This window comes from Acomys minous, assembly GCF_964271855.1.
Source record: "Acomys minous genome assembly, chromosome: 1".
In the NCBI taxonomy this organism is placed as follows: domain Eukaryota; kingdom Metazoa; phylum Chordata; class Mammalia; order Rodentia; family Muridae; genus Acomys; species Acomys minous.
Window position 1 is genome coordinate 132,143,656 of NC_140483.1, and position 19,912 is coordinate 132,163,567.

Genomic DNA, 19,912 nt, shown 5'->3' on the forward strand with positions numbered 1-19,912 from the left:
ACCCCAGGTCAATCTGAACTCTGGGGTAAAACTCTCAAAACTCAGTTTTCTCCAAATAAAAAAAAGCAAATTTCTAAACCTCAACTATGTAGATCCTTGCTGATATATAGTAAATACTCCTATTGTAGCAGTTGTATGTCAGCCTGAACAATGGGGTGCACTCCTGTCTCAAAACTCAGCCCCAGCAATAAAACAAGCAGGTTTCTAGACCTCAATTCTGTAGATCCTTACCGATCCTTACCGATAATATAGTAAATACTCAAATGTTATAATTCTGTTGTTATAATTCTTTTTACGACCTATTAACTAATTACTTTTGTGGAATAGTATGCTGATATTTAACATCTTTTAGCATCTAAAACAATTGCCAATAATTCTGAAGTCTTAACATAAGCATTGTTATATCTCTTCCTGTTCAACACTAATTCCTCTAAGAACACACTCCCTATTTTAGACAGTGTGCATAAATATGGTAATTTGTCAAGTACTTCTGAGTTGTGTTATATATAATATATATGTATATATACACACATATATATGGTGTTATAATATGTGTTGATAAGAGGATTTATATGAAATATATTGTACTTACTTGCTTCAGGGAACATGCTTTTAGTTTATTAATTTATTAGTTTATTATAGGAACTGTAGTAACATTCTTTGTAGTGAGTACTCTATTTCAATAGTTGTTGACTGATAGTTCAAGTGTTTTGTCATTGCCTTTACATGTGAATTGTACTGGTGGTTCATTCTGAGACCTCTGGGGTTATTACCTTTATTAGCATGGAGTCAAGCTAGAAAATGAATGTGTATTTTACCCTGTTCCTATGTGATTTTTTTTTTTTGCCAAAATATTTAAAAATATTTTTTAAAAAATTGTGTTTCTTATTTTTAAAGGAAACTGCCATATTTAAAGACAAGCTTTCTGTGATAAAAATTATAATATATATGTATATGTATATAAAATAAAAGTAGCTTTTAGATGGATACTCTCAGAATTTCCAGTATTTCTAAGCTTTGTTATGGCTTAAAAAAAAAATAGCCTAGCTTTTCCATTAGTAATAGCTTTTATTTGGTGTGAAATACATTTTGTATTTACAGTGTATTTAGTATCCCAGTGATTATTAGTAGGAGAAAAAAGACATACCATTTTGTAGGTAAAGAAGTAGAGATACCTAGTGACTAAGGGTCATTTTTGCCTTTTAAAGTGTTCTCTGAAAGATTAACTCTTTACAGGTCAGTCCTTGGTGGGTTAGCCGTGTGCTCCAATTTGCCATAGGCAGTTCATTTTATGCCAGCTGACATTCGTCCTTTCTTATTTTCACTTTTATTCTCAAGTTACCTCATTAGTAAATTAGATGATCATTTTTATCTATTACTATAAAGACATATTGGTTGATAACCTTCAAGAGCAATTACAAACAGATGTTAATTTGTATCTGAGCTATATTAAATCATAAGTTTGAAATTTCCCTTAATGCCTTTTCTTCCTTATGATGTATTGATGTAGCCAGCTATCCCGTAGAAAGATTATATAGTAGTGTGCTTTATTCTACTGAAGAATAACGAGTGAAGGATGATAAGAATAGTTAGTTGGGCTAGAGGACAAAATTAGATGTTTCAACTTTTCCCAAATTTTGCTGTGAAATCTTTATGTTTTTAGTATCTTTCTGATACGATTTTTTAAAAAAATTTTAAGTTTCTGAAACTTGGAAAATTACTGTGTATAAATTAAAATCAGAAAATTAGCCAGTGTCTTTTTATAAGCCCATTAAAAAACTACGTATCTCAGTTCTTATATTAGAAGCTCTAGCATTTTATTCATTTCTGTTTGATGTTATTCTCACAGTCTAGGTGAGTGTTTGTCATCCTCTTAAAACCCTAGTCAATCTATTTTAAAACCAAACACAGTTTAAAGACATTACTTTTAGGCATTTACAGGGATCAATTTTGACTGCTTTTTTTTTTTTTTTTTTTTTTTTTTACTAGAACATGGGGTAATCAGTCAGGTACTAATGCTCCTTTTTGAAGCATTTGAAATCACAACTAAATAAAAGGTATGAAATGTAGCCTTAAAATGAGAGTTACATAGTCCCAAATAGTCTGCTGGAGGTGGAAAGTGAGAGTGTCTTTCTGTTTCTTGTGGACCTGCTACCTACAAAGTTTAAATGAGCACCTTGCTTTTTAATGGCAGAATGAAAAATAGAAAACATAGTCCCAGGCTGATGACCTCTATATGACTTAACTTTTAGAAATTAGACATGTGGGCATTATTATGGTGAAGTAGTAAGTAGGAAAAATGCTGTCTTGCTTAAATTTAAATTATTTTTTGGAAGTAAAAAATATTTTTTGCTACTCTCTTTTCTTATCTTGGATTTGAGCATGGTAGTTACCTTTTTTTTTTAAGAAAAGATTTTTTATTGCTATATGTATACATACATGTAAATATATAACTTGTTTAGCCCACTTAATGATGCTTCTATGCATATGTGTTTAGGGCTCGCCACTTGCTCTTAGATGTTGGGGTAGGAGCTCATTCCTGGAGAAGACCAGCTCTGCCTCTCATAGCAGCCATTATTTGCTTGTAGCCCTTCATCTAGGGGTGGATCTTTGTAAGATTTCCCTCATCTACTTTCTTCTTTGGACATATAGTTTAATTTATTTAGATTATAGCCATCATATAGTCTACATTTTGAAATTATTTGTGTAAGAATTACACTCCTCTGACATTCTTGTGATTTAAATGCCTTGATAGGACAATTGAAATGTACTCATTAATATGTTCTAGTTGTAAACAAAAATTTGTTCCTGATTACTTAGCCCTGGTGGTGACGTTTTCTTCTCTTCATAATGATCTACAACTTGTAAGATAGAATAAACCCTTCCCTCCCCAAGCTGCTTTTGGTCATGGTGCTTACCATAGCAACCTAGGCATGAGTCTCAAGTTGGACCAGTCATTAATTGCCATTCCCACAGTTCCTATGCTACCTTTACCTCAGCACATCTTGTAGGCAGGATAAACTGAAGGTTGAAGGTTATGTGGCTGAGTTGGTATCCAAATCCCTTCACTGGAAATATTGCCTGGTTACAAGAGATGGCTGGCTCAAGCTCCATATATCCCTCATTGCTCAGGGTCTCAGGTAGGGTCACCTAGGTTCCTGGGAGTTTCATTGCACTAGGTTTCTACCTCATCCCCTAGATCTAGCCCCTTGCCCCCGTTCCAGTTTCTTTCCCAGTCCCCCTTCCCCTTCCCCTCCACCTGATCATTCCTGTTTCTGCCTCCTATCCCTTCCTGAAATCTACTCTGTTTCCCCTTCCCAGGGAGACTCATGTGTTATGTCCCCCCCCCCCCCCGTCTCCCCCCCCCCCCTTGAGATGTTCTTGTTTCTTAGCTTCTCTGGGTCTTTGGATTATAGCATACTTATCCTTTACTTTACAGTTAACATTTACTTTTAAGTGACTACATACCATGTGTGTCTTTTTGGGTCTGGGTTGCCTCTCTCAGGATGATTTTTTTTTTCTAGTTCTATCTATCCATTTTTCTGCAAATTCCACGATGTCTTTGTTTTTAATAGCTGAGTAGTCCTCTGTTGTTTAAATGTACCATAGTTTCTTTATCCATTCTTTGGTTGAGGGACATATAGGTTGTTTCTAGTTTCTGGCTATTACAGATGTAAAGCTTCAGGACCTCACTTCTGTCACTGCCTGGAAGGCCAGGACCCAGAGGCTAGACAGCCCAGAGACCTGGGATAAACCCAAACATGAATGGAAAAAAAAAAGTCAATGAAATGATTTCTAATGATATTTTGCTATACTTATAGATTGTCATTAGAGAGTCTTCATCCAGCAAATCAGACACAAATTTAGAGACCCACAGTGGAGCTTGGAAAATCCTGCAGAAGATGGGGAGGAAGGATTATAAAAACCAGAGGGGTCAAGGACACCACAAAACCCACAGAATCAACTAATCTGGGCTTATAGGGATTCACAGAGACTGAATCAGCAACTAGGGAGCCTGCATGGGGCTGACCTAGGCACTCTGCATATATGTGACAATTGTGTAGCTTGCTCTTCTTGTTGGACTCCTGACAGTGGGAGCAGGGGCTGCCTCTGACTCTGTTGTCTCCTTTTGGGACCCTTTTTCTCCTATTGGGTTGCCTCATCCAGTCTTAATACATGGGGAGCTGCCTAGTTTTCCTGCAACTTTATATGTCATGGCTGGATGATATCCATGGCAAGCCTCTTATTTCTTGAAGAGAAATGGAAGAGCAGATTTGATGGGGCCAAGAACTGAGGGGATGTGGGAGGAGAAACTGGGATGTAAAAAAATTAAATTAAAAACAAAAGCAAATTAGGATGGGTAAGAAGTATTTAGGGCAGAGAACAGGTGGACTACCAAATGCAGAGTTTCATTTATTCTCTCATGAGGAGTCAGGGCATACTGATATTCTGGCATTGATGTGTGACAGTACTTAGTGTATTCTTAACCAAGGTTTTTACTCCATTTTCAGTGCTCATAGTTTTTTTGTTTTTTAAACTTCATTATATATGCATGGCTTGTAACTGCCTGCATTGTTGATCTCTAGGCCAGCTGACCCAAAGTCACACTGTTGGTCTGTGGAGCTTGATCAAACCCTGCCTTAAGACTCCATGGGTATGACCAGCCCCTGTTCTGTCATATCCTCAAGCCTCCAAACCAAGGCGTTCTTTCAGGCCTTAGTATTCAAATGGTTCCGAGATGAGTGATTATTTTGCTAAAAGTAACGACATCATTATTCTAAGAATTGGGATTTTTTTTTTTTTTAATGGCATTATGTAGGCGCTTCCTGGCTCAGGATCTTCCATGGAGTTTTAGTCTGTTGTCACTTAAGAGGCAGCTCCAGAAGGCTTACCTGGGACGGGAAGATTTAATTTTGGCAGAATGTTTTAGTTTGCCATCCTGTGGGCTTCAGGCCTGCTTATGGTAGCAGTGTTTTCTTGATTAAATTTTAAAATAAAGTGTTATCAAATGGAAGGTTCATGGAAGTGATGTGCTGCCATTCACATTGGTATTGATAGTCTGTTGATAAGCATCCTATTTTATGGTAGGGCAGGGAACTATATAAATGCTTCAGAACAATAGTCAGAGCTGAATACTGCTATTATTGTGCTCCTCTTACTAAGGAAATACTGATCTAGTGCAGCTAGCGTCTAATGTGAATACTTTCCAGCCTTTTCAAATCACAAGTAGTGAACACAGCTCTTATTCATTGGAGTTTATCTTTATACATATAGTCATCTGACAGTCTGATATCAGTCTGTACCTTGATTGATTGAGATGGACTCCCTATGGCCCTGGCTGTCCTGGAACAGGACAAGACAACGGTGGTCTAGAACTCAAAGTGATCTGCCCTCCCCAACTGCTGGTGTCAAAGGTTTGAACCACAAAGTGCTGTAGTTTTACTTTTTTTTTTTTTTTTTTTAGGACTGTAGCTTTGCTTTTTGAAGTTTAAATTGCTTTCCACACTTTTTCTACATAGGAAATTACTTGCTTGCTTTTTAAAGTGCCTCCTTTGCTTCCCGTTTTGACCAGTATCTCATATCTCGGTCTCTAAGAACATCCACATCCTCCAGGCTTTCTTGTTAGAGAAGTGAGATTTTGCAAACCTTTATTAAAGTCCACTGTAGCTTTCTTCCTTGCTGCAGAGTCATGCATAGAATTGGAGTTTCCAGATAGATGACCATTTCCTAAAGGAAGGCATTATCAAGTTTTCTTTATATGTAAAATTACATAAGTTTTAGTTTAATAAAGTAGACTATCTTTGGGATATTACAAATAAAATGGAGGAAAACCTCTTGTGTAAGGAGAGTAGGGAAGACTGGCAAGTAAACTTAAAAAATACATTTTTAATATAATTTTTTTAGTTAAATTATATGTAACAAATTAAGTATTTAAAATCTGTGTAAACCTACGGGAATACTACTTTTATAAAATAAGTCCAGGTATGGTATCTATTACATTAGAATAATTTAGGATTTATTTTTTCCAAATATGTCAGGTAAGTTACTTAAAGAAATTACAAAGGTATTTTAATGATAGAATTCCACACTTAGAACTTTACATATGTGCATAATCAAGAGCAACAGTTTCAACACAGTTTTTTCTTGTTTTCAGAGACAGATGGAATCAAATTGGAGCTTTATAGAAGAAGTTTTGAAACAGTCTGTCACTGTTCAGGTAGGTATACAGCTAAAACAAGGCAGGGTGTGACTTCTGCATTTTATAGTATAAATTTTACTTACAAGAGCTAAACAAACTTAAAATGATTTGAGTAACTTTTTTTTTCTTTACAAATCTGAGATTCTTTGAAGGGTCAACTCACAGTAATTCATATTAAATCGTTTAAAGATTTTTATTTTTAACACTGAATTTGTCAGTTAAAGGACAAAGATAATTATCTTAGTTGGTGACTTTGAAAGAATGTATTCAAAATAAGTGGAAGATGCTTTTGGTGTTATAAGCTGTTCCTTGACTGTATGATAGCAAGCCAGGCGACATGATGAAGGAGATAGTCAGTGGTATTGGAAATGCAGCTCTATCCTCCTCACAGCAGGAAGGTGACTTGCCTTGCTGAGCAATTTGTCTTACAGGCTTGAATCACATTCTCACTGATAAGGTCCTCGTTTCTGAGCACTCATTTCATACCTTATCATTTTTCTTTCCGCAGAGCTGTTAATGTAGTGCTTCATGGCCCAGAGGTCAGACTTGACCTCCTTTAAAATAGTTTTAAGTGTACTGTTCATCTCATCTTTAAATATGTTGTAGCTCTGTAAAGTTCTATAATGTAAGGTAACCCTTTATGGAAGGTTATGGTGTGGAATATTTTTTAATTTGGGGAATAAATTGCTTTTCTGTTAGCAAAGGTTATTTAAAACTTGAAGAGGTGTAAATATTGTAATATAAGAAGATACCTTTGTGTGTTTGCTTATAGAAGTGATATATTTGACCATTAAGCCATCTCTCCAGACCAAAAAGCTGAATATTTGAAAACATTGTAAATAATTGAAGTTACATGGGCTGTTAGCTGTACATGAACATAAATGCTTCTGGATGTTTGGCAGAATACCAAGGAATTAAGAATGTTATGAGACACCTAATTTTATTTTAAAATATTCTAACCATTGTAAAAGCTATTTTTGTTTCATATTTTCTTATATAATTTTAATTGCCTTTCTCTGTTTTAGAATATATTGATTTAGTAACCCAAAAAAAACACTACTTAACATGTATCTTCTATTTCAGGAATTGAGGAAATCAAGAAGTAGTCATGAAATAAGAAATACATATTTCATTAGCCATTGTCACTTGTATCAGATACTAAATCATTTAATTTTTTTCTTTTTAGAATTTCATTTATGTCATCTCCTTCTTCTAAGTCTTCCCCACTCCAAATTAAATTCAGTTTTAGAGACTCACAGAGTTTTGTTCAAACCATGTAGAAGTAACTTCTGTAGAGTCTGCATGGGACCCATTTCTCTAGTAACAGCTTCTACATTTTAGTCAGAAACTGGGAGCGTCAGCTTCCTAATTAAGGTGTAATTGCTTGTGTGCTTGAAAATTTCTTCTCCTAACCTTTTGTTTTCTCTCTTTTGGATTTAAGAATTAAACTTTTTTTCATAAAATCGTATGAATTTACAGGGGTTTTCAGGTCTTTATCATAGACTGTTTTTATATAGACACACTCATATTAGTCAGGGACAACAGGAGGGGATTTGTCATTTAACTCCTTTCCATAGGAATACTTGCTTTTAATTAATACCCTAATTAATTAATGCTTTAATTGCTATTTCACATACCCTACCCTCTTTGGATGTTGAGTCCCTGTATCTTAAGACTTGGACACACAAGGACTAGACCCAATACCTGCTTGCTAAGTGCTGTTCTTCTCCTCTGCTCATCTTGATTTTTCAATACGTGAGTGTACTTATACAGCATTTTAATGGTGGCAGTGGAAGCCATTTTTAAGATTCAAGATATGTAATCCTTAAAAGCAGGTTAGATGACTAATCATCTTGGTTTACCTGGCTTGGGGTCTCAGTGACCAAACTAAGACTGACTCTGTCACTTGGAACTTTTACCAATGCAAGATGTATTCTCTTGTCAGTTTAGGTTTTTTCTTAAGTCAAAGTAGTATCTTTCTTGTGGGAGAGGTGGCCTTGTAATAATAAATAGTCCTCTGGATTTTTTCCTCAGGCATTCTTTCAGTGTAAGAATATGTGTATATTATATACTATATTATGTAATATATACTATATTATTGCATCAAATTATATTAAGTAAGTAGAGGAGTACTTGCTGGACTCACTTTGTAGACCAGGCTAGCCTCAAACTCACAGCGATCCGGCTGCCTCTGCCTCCCGAGTGCTGGGATTAAAGGCGTGCACCACCACCACCCGGCAAATGAGCTTTCTGTGTGTGTGTTTTTCGAGACAGAGTTTCTCTCTGTAGCCTTGGCTGTCCTGGACTTACTTTGTAGACCAGGCTGGCCTTAAACTCACAGTGGTCCGCTAGCCTCTGCCTCCTGAGATTAAAGGCATGCACTGCCATTTCCGTCCTTGCTGGAGTTCTTAAGACTAGTCTTGTTGGGGGAGCTAAGTGGTTATTAAAGATAAGTAAATTTGAGGGAACTTGAGAAGCCTACACCTATGTTTTGAGATGTGTCTTTCTTCTGGAGGACCTCTCTTTCTCTTATCCCTCATGCTTAAAACCTGTATTACAAACAAACATCAATAGTGCATCATTTTGTATATACTTGATTGTATACCCCTGAAAAGTTAGAATCTGACAGTGTTCTTGCATTTCAGTATGAGCTCCATCAGTGGCAGAGGCCATTTGCTTTGGATTGCTAGGTATATTTGAAATAAGACCTTCTAAATATTAGTAGTTTTCAAATAAAAGTGATAGGAATTCCATTGCACTTGTAATTAAGCAAATACTGTTTCAGATCCTTTTTTTCCCCCTAGCCAAAGAGGCTATTCCAGATAAGACCATTCTAGATAGTAAAGAAACCACAAATTGTTTAGTTTTTCTTCACTTAATTGTTCAAAACTTCTACATGTCTTTTACTGGAATCTTATTTAATTAATATTTGTCCATACTGTTGGGAAATATTTGTTTGACTTTTAGGAAACGTTTTTCCTATGAAGAATGATAGTTTTAGTTCTACACACTAGGTTTTAAGTACTTCTTTCCTTTTTATTTCTTTTTTTTTCTTTTTTTTTTTTTTTTTTTTTGGTTTTTCGAGACAGGGTTTCTCTGTGTAGCCTTGGCTGTCCTGGACTCACTTTGTAGACTAGGCTGGCCTCGAACTCACAGCGATCTGCCTGCCTCTGCCTCCCGAGTGCTGGGATTAAAGGCGTGCGCCACCACGCCCGGCTTCCTTTTTATTTCTTCTCTTTCTCTCTTTCTTTCTCTTTCTTTCTTTCTTTCTTTCTTTCTTTCTTTCTTTCTTTCTTTCTTTCCTCCTTTCTTTCCTTTCTTCCTTTCTTTCTTTCTTTCTTTCTTTCTTTCTTTCTTTCTTTCTTTCTTTCTTTCTTTCACTACACCCTTGTGGATGTTAGATAAGACTGCAACACTACTACTTCCCAACACCAACCTTATGGTTTTCCTAGGAGCAAATATTGTAATCCTGTGAAAGAATTTGGTTATCTTCTTAAGATAACCCAGATTTCTGTTTTTTTTTTAAATTAATTTATTCAGATTACAGCTCAATTGTTATCCCATCCCTTGTATCCTCTCGTTCATCCCTCCCTCCTGCTTTCCCCCTATTCCCTTCCCCTATGTGACCGAGTGGGACCTTCACTCACTATATGATCACAGGCTATCAAGTCTCATCTTGGTAGCCTGCTTAGCCTTTCTCTGAATGCCACCAGGCCTCCCCACCAAGGGGAAGTGGTCAAATATGGGGCACCAGAGTTCATGTCAGAGTTAGTCTCCGCTCTCTACTCAACTGTGGAGAATGTTCTGTCCATTGGCTAGGTCTGAGTAGGGGTTCGATGTTTACTGCATGTGTATTGTCCATGGTTGGTGCAGTAGTTTGAGCAGAACCCCTGGACCCTAGTCCTGATGTTCTTCTTGTAGGTTTCTAGGACCCTCTGGATCCTTCTATTTCCCCATTCTCCCATACTTCTCTCACCTAGAGTCCTAATAGAATGTCCTCACATCTATCCTAATCTCCTGGTAAGTAAAGACTTTCATGGGATATGCCTCTTGGGCTAGTGTCCAATTATAAGTGAGTATATACCATGTGAGTCTTTTTGCTTCTGGGTTAACTCACCCAGTATGATCATTTCTAGTTCCATCCATATTTCCACAATTTTTGGGATTTCCTTGTTTTTAATAGCTGAGTAGTATTCCATAGTGTAAATGTACCACAGTTTCTTTATCCATTCTTCTACTGAGGGACACTTAGGCTGTTTCTAGGTTCTGGCTATTATGAATAAGGCTGCTATGAACATGGTTGAGCATATGTCCTTGTTGTGTGGTGGGCATCTTCTGGGTATATTCCAAGGTGTCGAATAGCTGGGTCTTGCGGAAGCCATATTCCCAGTTTTCTGAGATAGCACAAGATAGATTTCCAAAGTGGTTGTACAAGTTTGCATTCCCACTAGCAATGAAGGAGTGTTCACCTTTCTTCACATCCTCCCCAGCATATGCTGTCACTTGAGTTTTTGATCTTAGCCATTCTTGTGGGAGTAAGATGGAATCTCAGAGTCATTTTGATTTGCTTTTCTCTGCTGACTAAAGATGTTGAGCATTACTTTAAGTGTTTCTCAGCCATTCGATATTCCTCTGTTGAGAATTCTCTGTTTAGCTCTGAGCCCCATTTCTTAATTGGGTTATTGGATTTGGTGGTGTTTAATTTCTTGAGTTCTTTATATATTTTGGATATTAGACCTTTGTCAAATGTAGGGTTGGTAAAGATCTCTTCCCAGTCTGTAGGCTGTCGCTTTGTTCTGTTGACAGTGTCTTCTGCCTTACAGAAGCTTCTCAGTCTCATCAGGTCCCATTTATTGATTGTTGACCTTTAGGCCTGAGCTGTTGGTGTTCTGTTGAGGAAGTTGTCTCCTGTGCCAATGTGTTCCAGGCTCTTCCCCACTTTTTCTTCTAATCAATTTAGTGTCTCTGGTTTTATGTTGAGGTCTTTAATCCATTTGGATTTGAGTTTTGTACATCGTGATAAATATGAATCTAATTGCATTTTTCTACATGTAGACATCCAGTTAGACCAGCACCAGCTTTCTGGTTTTTTAAAAATACATTTTAATTATTAGATCATTTTATACTCCTTTAGTTAGGCTTCTCTTCTTTTCTTTTCTTTTCTTTTTTTTTTTTTTTTTTTGTTCCTTGGGTTTCTAACATCAGTTTTCAAATAACTATTCTATGTTTTAAGTAATTGAATTATAAAATTTCCATTATTTGAATATGCTAATGGTCTCCAAAATGAATTTTGTTTTCTTTATGTTGGTTTAGACTTTGTATTCTGAAGACTGAGAAAGGTCATAATTTGGTCATATATATTCATTCATATTCTCTTTAGTTGTAGGTCGTTCAGTATCTATCAGATGATAATCATGTTATCAGAGCCATCTACTCCTTTATGACTTCAGTTTTACTTTTTAGGATAGTATATTAGAAGAACAGTTACGAATGTATCTTCATTGTTGTTTGACACTTTGTGATTTCTGGGAACCAAACATTTCAATTGTCACCATTCTGTGGGAGTATTATAGTAAGAACCTGGTAAGTAAACAGTATATGGATTCACTCGAGAAATTAGAAATTTCCTTATGATATTTGAGGGGCATTTTATGATTTAATTATGAGAAATATAACCTTTAAAAAATTCTATTCTTTTGTTTGGAATAAAATGTAGCTTGCAAGTGGTTTCGTCTTTTCACAAATATTGTCTGTAGGAAATTGGTGTATGGAATTGGCATTTGGTGTCCATTTTCTCTTGAATGGGTAAGCAGAGTAACCAGAAGATTGGGATCATACAAATTACAAGTCCTCATTTATAAATTAAAAAATAATTTTTAAACTTAAGCACTTAAAATTTTTTAGATTTTTATTTTATGTGTATGGGCATTTTGCCTGTCAGTTTGTTTGTGCACCATGTGTATGATATGACTTCCGAGGCCAGAAGAAGGAATCAGGTTCTCTGGAACTGGAGTTATAGGTGCGTCACCATTTGGGTCCTGAGAATTGAACTTGTTCCATTGGAAGAGCAGCCAGTACTCTTAAATCGTGGACCATCTCTCCATCTCCCCTCTTTTATTATTTTATAATGCTTGTGCTCTGACACAATTAGTAGTCACTGCTGTTCACAATAAGAAAGAATCTTAGAGCCGGACATGGTGGCACACACCTTTAATCCCAGCAGTTGGGTGGCAGGGGCAGGTGGATCGCTGTGAGATCGAGGCCAGCCTGGTCTACAAAGTGAATCTAGGACAACCAAGGCTACACAGAGAAACCTTGTCTTGAAAAACGAAAAACAAAAAAACAACAATAAAAAGAAAGAATCTTAGTACCTGAGCAGCTTTTAAGCTAGTTGGTAGGTATATCTATTACACATACACTGGTAAGGAAAAGTTAAAATGCAATACAGAAAGTAGTTTTTGTCACTCTATGTGAACTTAGAAGATTATGATCATTCAGCTTGATCTTGGGGTCTTTCTAGTTCCAAAACAGTTTGGGCTGAAGCTGTAGTATAAGTAGATGCATGGAAATTTAGGAGAACATTCCATTCTTTTTGTGCTGCTTATAGTCTGGAAGGACTAGAATGAGTGTCAGAGAGGTGGTACATGAGTCTGGGCCGACTGGTGGAAAGAAGGGCTGAAGATGATATCCAGTTGAATTCTAGTTTATTCAGAAAAATATTAGAAAGCTATAATGTGACATCAAATATGTGTTTGATAATGTTGCTTATGTAAATAAATAGATATGCAGGTGAATTAATAGTGGTAATGCACACAAATAATGTGGTTGAGAAGTCAGAGAGAAACTGGGTTTAGAAAGAAAGGAAGAATTAGGAAAATAAAAATTTTGAAGACATTTAAAGACCTCCATCCTTTTGTGAGTAAGAAGAATGGGTTAAGAGTGTCTGAATTTTGGGATAAATAAATAACTTCCTTTTCAAGATAGAAAATGATAACAGAAGGTATTCTAGCATGTACCAAGCTTTTATTTGTAAATAGAGCATATTAAATCAGAACATTTTGTATGAAATATAATATAGGCTTGTTGAAGAAGACAGGTTTTTGAAACAAAATGTGTCTAAGGCGAGTCAGGAGTATCCTGTCACAAAAGGCTTGAGAAATAGTTAATAGAACGTCGCAATCCAATTTTAAGTAATTCCATTGCCCAGAGAGTAAAAATTCCAATGTAACAAAAGAATAAATGGACGAAAGCGTGGAATAATGTAACTAATAAAAAACTGGTTTATTAGAAAGTGGTATAATTTATAAAATCACCATTCTGTATGTTTAAGGAAATAAAGCAACTAGACAGCAAACATTAGTGTTTTTTCAAAACCAATTGGAAGAAGCTGTAGGCAGATTGGTCAGCAATCTGATCAACCTTCACATCACTGAAGTGTGCTTCTCTTTCTGAAATGCCATTGGAGCCACTCAGTAATACCAAGCTGTCTTTATTGAAGTGATTGGTATCAAAGAATGTTAAATGAAGGCATGAGAATAAGTAGAATGCACTGTATATGTGTGTGAAATGGTCAAAGAAAAAAATCAATGAAATAAAAAGACTGTTAAATGACCTTAAAGGGATACAAACATGAGAAACTTTACAACAAATGATGAATATGTGTTTGGTTGACACTTGTACATACCTATTCATTGAAGCACCACTATTTACAATACTCAAGTTAGGGAACTAGCTACAAATGTCCATAAGAAAATGGACTTTTTCCTATTGTGGCCATTGCTAGAGTAGCAGCAGCCAAATGAAGTTCATTCTTTCTCTCTTTTTTAAATTTAAATTTAATTTTATTAATTTATTCAGATTACAACTCAATTGCCATCCCATCTCTTGTATCCTGCCATTCCTCCCTCCCTGCCGCTTTCACCCTATTCCCCTCTTCCCCCACTATATGGTCATAGGCTATCAAGTTTCATCTTGGTAGCCTGCTTATCCTTTCTTTGAGTGCCACCAGGCCTCTCCACCATGGGGAGGTGGTCAAATATGGGCACCAGAGCTCATGTCATTCTCTTTCTTATCTGACCAAAGCAAGAACTGTAAAAGCATCCCAGTGTACCTCTTCCCATTTGGGGAATGATGTCTTTCTCAGTCTGCAAAGACCCGAGACAGAAGTATAGTTTTCGGTCTATACCCATCTGAAATGTTGATGAAATTCAGGTCATGCAAGCATGCTATAAAGACAAACATTGGCTAAGTAGTCTACTTTATAAGAGGAGTATGTCAACTTTATTGGACTGGTACATAGGACAATACTAATGGCACAGCTGTCAATGTAGACACTTGCGTCAGCAAAGTGCTCATCACTAGGCTAAAAGTAGACAAAGACATTTAAAAAGTGCTTGACTAGAAAGCCAAATTAAGCAAAGTATGGAGTAAAAGGACAAATATAAGAAACAAACAATTGGGAAGCTGCAAGGATAATTTTATATACACCTTTTATGAAAATGGCTTATGAAAAAAACCTGTATAAAAGAATTTGATGTACACACATAATGGAATTTATTCAGCCATAAGTAATAACAAATCTATAATATGGAAGCATAAGTGTAATAAGCCAAACAAAGACAAATGTCTTGTGTTCTACCGAAATATACAAAAAAACAAGGCATCAAGGCCAGACATGTGGGCACATGCCTATAATCCTAGCACTCAGGAGACAAAGGTAGGTCATCTCTGTGAGTTTGAGGCCAGCCTGATTTACATACTGAGGCCCAGGACAGTCAAGGTTACACAGAGAAACCCTGTCTCAGAGATAACTAAACCAAAATGAAAAACCAACCAACCAACCAACGCCCCCCCCCCAAGATGTCATAGTAAAAGGAGGTTTTAGGGATCATGAAAGTGACTAGTCAGATGAAAAAGAATAAGGGGAAATGACTACATGATCAAAACGTGTATCATGCTTTAAATGAGAAATAGCTTCAATATTCTCAGGCATTTCAGTACTAGTTTCCCAGTTGGTGGCTGTTTAGGTAGGGTTAGGAGGTACCAGCTTGCTGGAGCAAGTTTGTCACTAGGGGTAGGGACAGGCTTTGAGATTTCAAAGGCAAGCATCAGTCTTAGTTTTCTTCTAATTCCTGTTTGTGGTTCAAGCTGTTAGTACTCAGCTTCTACTCCAGCTACCATGCTTGCTTGCTGTCACACTTCTTTGCCATGGTTAATGCCAAATAAGATTAATAACCATCAGCCAAATAAGACTTTCCTTCTACAAGTTACCATGTGTTTTATCACATTGATAGAAAAATAACTAATACACCATGCCATACACAGGTGAAAATGTCTTAATTAAGCCCATTGCTTCATATAATGAAGATATATATTAAGTACTCATGCAGTAAATTAAATGACATTAACAGAAGTATTGGGAAACATGAAATAAGTAGGTTTTAAAGGACATAGCTTCATTGGATCAAACCAACTACTAAAAATACATTTTGGGGAAAAGACAAAATTTAAAGGCCCCTTCATGTTCTCTGTTTTTATGTATTTAAAAATACATAATATGTATATATGTATATATGATAATTACAGTCTAATAAAATATACTTGTAATTACAGTGAGTCAGACTTTTATGAGGTAATTAGTATTTGCAGCTTTCACTTTTTACTAAGAAACTTATAAAGCTATGCTGTCCTTTTTGTTTTTTGTTTGTTCTTTTTTTTCCCCCTTTATTTAGAATAGCTCCTTCAGTATTTCTTGGCTTCCTTTGAAAGGCCTTACTAATATCATCAAGTCACCCTTATCGATGCTTACAATGGTGAAGACCTGCTGTTCTGATAAACAAGACCCTGACCTGTATAAATCCAGCAGCAGTTACATCATTTTTCTTTGCATTTTGGCAAAAGTCATTAAGAAAGCAATGAAGAACAGTGGCTCTCATCCTTGGAAACAAGTTAAAGGAAGGTACTTGTATAGTCTCTTTTTGTTATGAGTGTTTACCAGTACATTTGGAAGTGTTGCTATTTATATTATATTTTTAGTTAACTTGTGGTTAGAGTCTTTCTACATTTAAAATTTATTCTTTAACCTCGTATACCAAAATTTTGCCTTGATAATTTGTTATAACGAGGAACAAACTTACTATCCATAAATTAGAGGGTTTCAGTTTCTTATTCATCTAACCACTATTGAAAATTGCAATTCTATGTATTAAATACCAAAGTATTAGGAACAATTTTGGTCACAATTAATTGTGATGGTATGTAATCCTTTGCTTTAGGTTTTTGTTTTGTTTTTGTTGTTGTTGTTTGTTTGCTTTTTTTTTTTTTTGGTGTTTCGAGACAGGGTCTCTCTGTGTAGCCTTGACTGTCCTGGACTCACTTTGTAGACCAGGCTGGCCTCGAACTCACAGCGATCCACCTGCCTCTGCCTCCCGAGTGCTGTGATTAAAGGCGTGCGCCACCACACCCGGCTTGCTTTAGTTTATTAAAAGTGATAGAATCTTAAATTTTTTTTTTTATGGTATGTCGACAGCAATTAGAGTCATTGTTTATATTTTAAAAGTATTTTTAAAATTTAAAAAATATTTTATTACTTTACTGTATTAATTTAATTGTGTGTGTCTGTGTGTGTCTGTGTGTGTGTATGCGCATATGCCTGAGGTTAGGGACATCCTTTGAAGATGGAGTTATAAGCAGTTAGTTGGAAGCTACCTGATGTGAGTTCTGGGAATTGAAGTCTCAGTAAGAACAATACATGTTCTCAACCACTGAGCCACTTTCTTGACACAGGGTTTCTCTGTGTGGCCCTGGCTGTCCTGGAACTCACAGAGATCCACCTGTCTTTGCCTCCATCACCTGGCCATTGCTTAAATTTTTTGTATTCTTTGAACCCAGAAGTTTTAGTGCTGCCTTCTTAAATGAGAATTGACCAGACTGTAGTAGAACCAGCTAGCTCTAATGTTCTCCTTTGCCTACTTTTCATTCTGGTTTGGTTGTCTGTCTGCCTGCCTGCCTGCCTGCCTGTCTGCCTGTCTCTATTTTTCCTCTCTCTCTGTTCTCCATTTTTGAGTTTTCCTCGTTTAATGGGTATAAACTACTTGTTTTTTGTTTCCAATTTCCATGACAACATGGAAACTTCCATTTTAAGCCTTTGTCATGTAGTATACCACCATATGGTATTTGCCCATCTTGTTTGGTAAGAACTTTGAGGGAGGAAAATACTCGTCTTTCTGATACAGTTTTAAAAAAATGATTTAATGAGCTGAGTGTGGTAGTGTGCCCTTCAACATTTGAGGTGGGACAAGAGAAATGGTACCTCAAGATCATTGTTAGCTACATAGAGAGATTGGGACCAGCTAGGTTGCATGGGATACTTGTCAAACTTAAGTACTTTTATGAAAAACATAACACTCATAATTCCACTAATTAAGAAAATTATTATAATACACTTGACAACATTAATAGGCCCAATACTCTATATTAACCACTGAAGTGAGGATAGGATGGGAAGAAAAAGAATTAAACAGGTCTTGGTGGTACATACTAGCTCTTAAGTAGTTCCATTGTAAATGAACATTCAATCTCTTGTGTGCTTTAATTACTTATATTCTTAACAACCAAGTATACATAGAAGCTACAAAACTTAGCAATCCTTGAGTAGGACGTCGAGATGAATTGCTTTCCAATTCCAAGCTCTTGAGCGTTGGGAGAGATGCACATAAGCTGTTAGTATATAGAAGTAACTTTGAGGAGAGCTGCACATAAGCTGTTAGTATATAGAAGTAACTTTGAGGAGAGCTGCACATAAGCTGTTAGTATATAGAAGTAACTTTGAGGAGAGCTGCACATAAGCTGTTAGTATATAGAAGTAACTTTGAGGAGAGATGCACATAAGCTGTTAGTATATAGAAGTAGCTTTGAGGAGAGATTGCATTTCTTAATGGTTGGCTTAGATATTTGAGCACACATAATTTTTCTTCACAACTAGGTAAAAATAACCTAGTTCCTTGAACTGTCCTAAGGTAAAAGATAAAACCAGGTTTTTCAGAAGGGTGGAGGGGAAAATATTTGAAAACAGTTAGTGTAAGAGCACTTGAAATTGTACTTAACAGTTTAGTTTTCTGATGCTGTGACAAATGCTTCGAGTAATCAGTTTTTAAGTAGGAAAGGTATGTCCTGGATCTTGGTTTTAATTTTTCACTCTGTGATCCATTTAACTCTGTTACTTTGGCTCAGGCAGCATATCCTGGTAAGAGCATACCACAGAGCAAAAACCACTTACCTTGTCAGGGAACAGAAATAGTAAGTGACAGGAGGTTGGTGTCTCAGTAAGTGCTCTAATTTTACTTCACCCCTCTCCTACAGATGCCACTACCTCTCAGTATACTTTACTATTGAACAAGCCTCCTACTTTTGTGGACATTTTGAGATCCGACGTATAACATATATTCTGTCTTATTTGTCAAGAAGTAAGAAAAATGATGGGAATTCAAAGGGAAAAGCTATGTACCACAGGAAAAGAGCTTTGCACCATCTTTGGGAAAAGCTCCTAAATTCTATGATTCAACTATTGTAATGGTTTGCTATGTCAGTGGGCACTGGGAAGGAGAAATAGTGACAGGTAATACCAAAGTGAACTATCAATTTGAGATTACTATCAAAGTCTTCTCCAACTGCACCCTACTTTGAGATAGGGCCTCTCATTGAACACAAAATTTTATCTTTTCAGCTAGTCTCACTAGCCAGCTTGCCCTAGGGATCCACTGTAGCTACATCTCGGCTAAGATTGTATTAGCCTCAGTATCTACCCAGTGTTTGCATAAATGACAGAGATTCTAATTCCTGCCCTTTACCCACTGAGCCTTTTCCTTAGGTCAAGGTTTAGTTAAATCTCAAACCTCTATATGTATCCAAGCACTTGCACGCACCACACATAAAAAAATTACCTTGAATTTTATACTATAATGTCATGAATAGTGGAGGAAATCTTTTTACATCATAGATCTCAGTTAATGAAATGATCTTACTAATTTTCATTTTTTATAGAATATACTCTAAATTTCATCAAAAAAGGATGGAAGAGCTAACAGAAGTTGGCTTACAGAACTTCTTCAGCCTTTTTCTACTGTTGGCAGCTGTTGCAGAGATAGAAGATGTAGCCAGCCATGTTTTAGACCTCCTTCGCTTCCTCAGGCCTGCCTTCATGTCATCTCATAGAGCCCTTGTTTGGAAGGGTCAGATGGCATTCCTCCTGATGTATGCCCAGAAAAACCTGGACATTGGTGTTTGGGCTGAGAAATTGTCATGTGAGTTCCAAGAGAAAGCAAAGGAATTCTTGGTATCAAAGAATGATGAGATGGTACAGAGACATACTTTATGGACACTTCTTTCCATTTATATCGATGGTGTTCAAGAAGTATTTGAGACCAGCTGCTGCTTATATCCTTCTCATGCGCATCTTCTCAATGATGGATTTAGCATGTTACTGCGAGCCTGTCGAGAGTCTCAACTTAGGACAGTGCTGAGCTTTCTACAGGCTGTTCTGGCCAGAATCAGGTATGTTTTCTAACAAAGTTCTGATAAGCTTCACTTTTGTCGTACTTTTATACTCCCAAGTGTAGAAGAAAGAGTTTATTTTACTACTCCTTTCGCATAAATCATCAGTTTTGAAACACTAGTTCTTTACAAGAAAGCTTTTATGCAGGCACAACCAACAAA

General features: G+C 36.4%; 1 protein-coding gene across 4 annotated transcripts in view; it reads left to right on the forward strand.

Moving 5' to 3' along the window:
* MMS22L (MMS22 like, DNA repair protein) overlaps positions 1-19,912 on the forward strand; it is a 120,633-nt gene that overhangs the window by 24,607 nt on the left and 76,114 nt on the right. For 3 of the 4 annotated variants that reach the window (XR_014781234.1, XM_084792891.1, XM_084792890.1), the window contains exons 10-13: positions 6,155-6,217; positions 11,663-11,782; positions 15,931-16,157; positions 19,241-19,750. Coding sequence is in view for 3 of the 4 variants with exons in the window: in XM_084792891.1 (XP_084649017.1) it covers positions 6,155-6,217; positions 11,663-11,782; positions 15,931-16,157; positions 19,241-19,750 (920 nt within the window). In the remaining variant the exon portion in view is untranslated. The remainder of the gene's footprint in view (positions 1-6,154; positions 6,218-11,662; positions 11,783-15,930; positions 16,158-19,240; positions 19,751-19,912) is intronic. The other variant, XM_084792892.1, reaches the window with a different exon arrangement.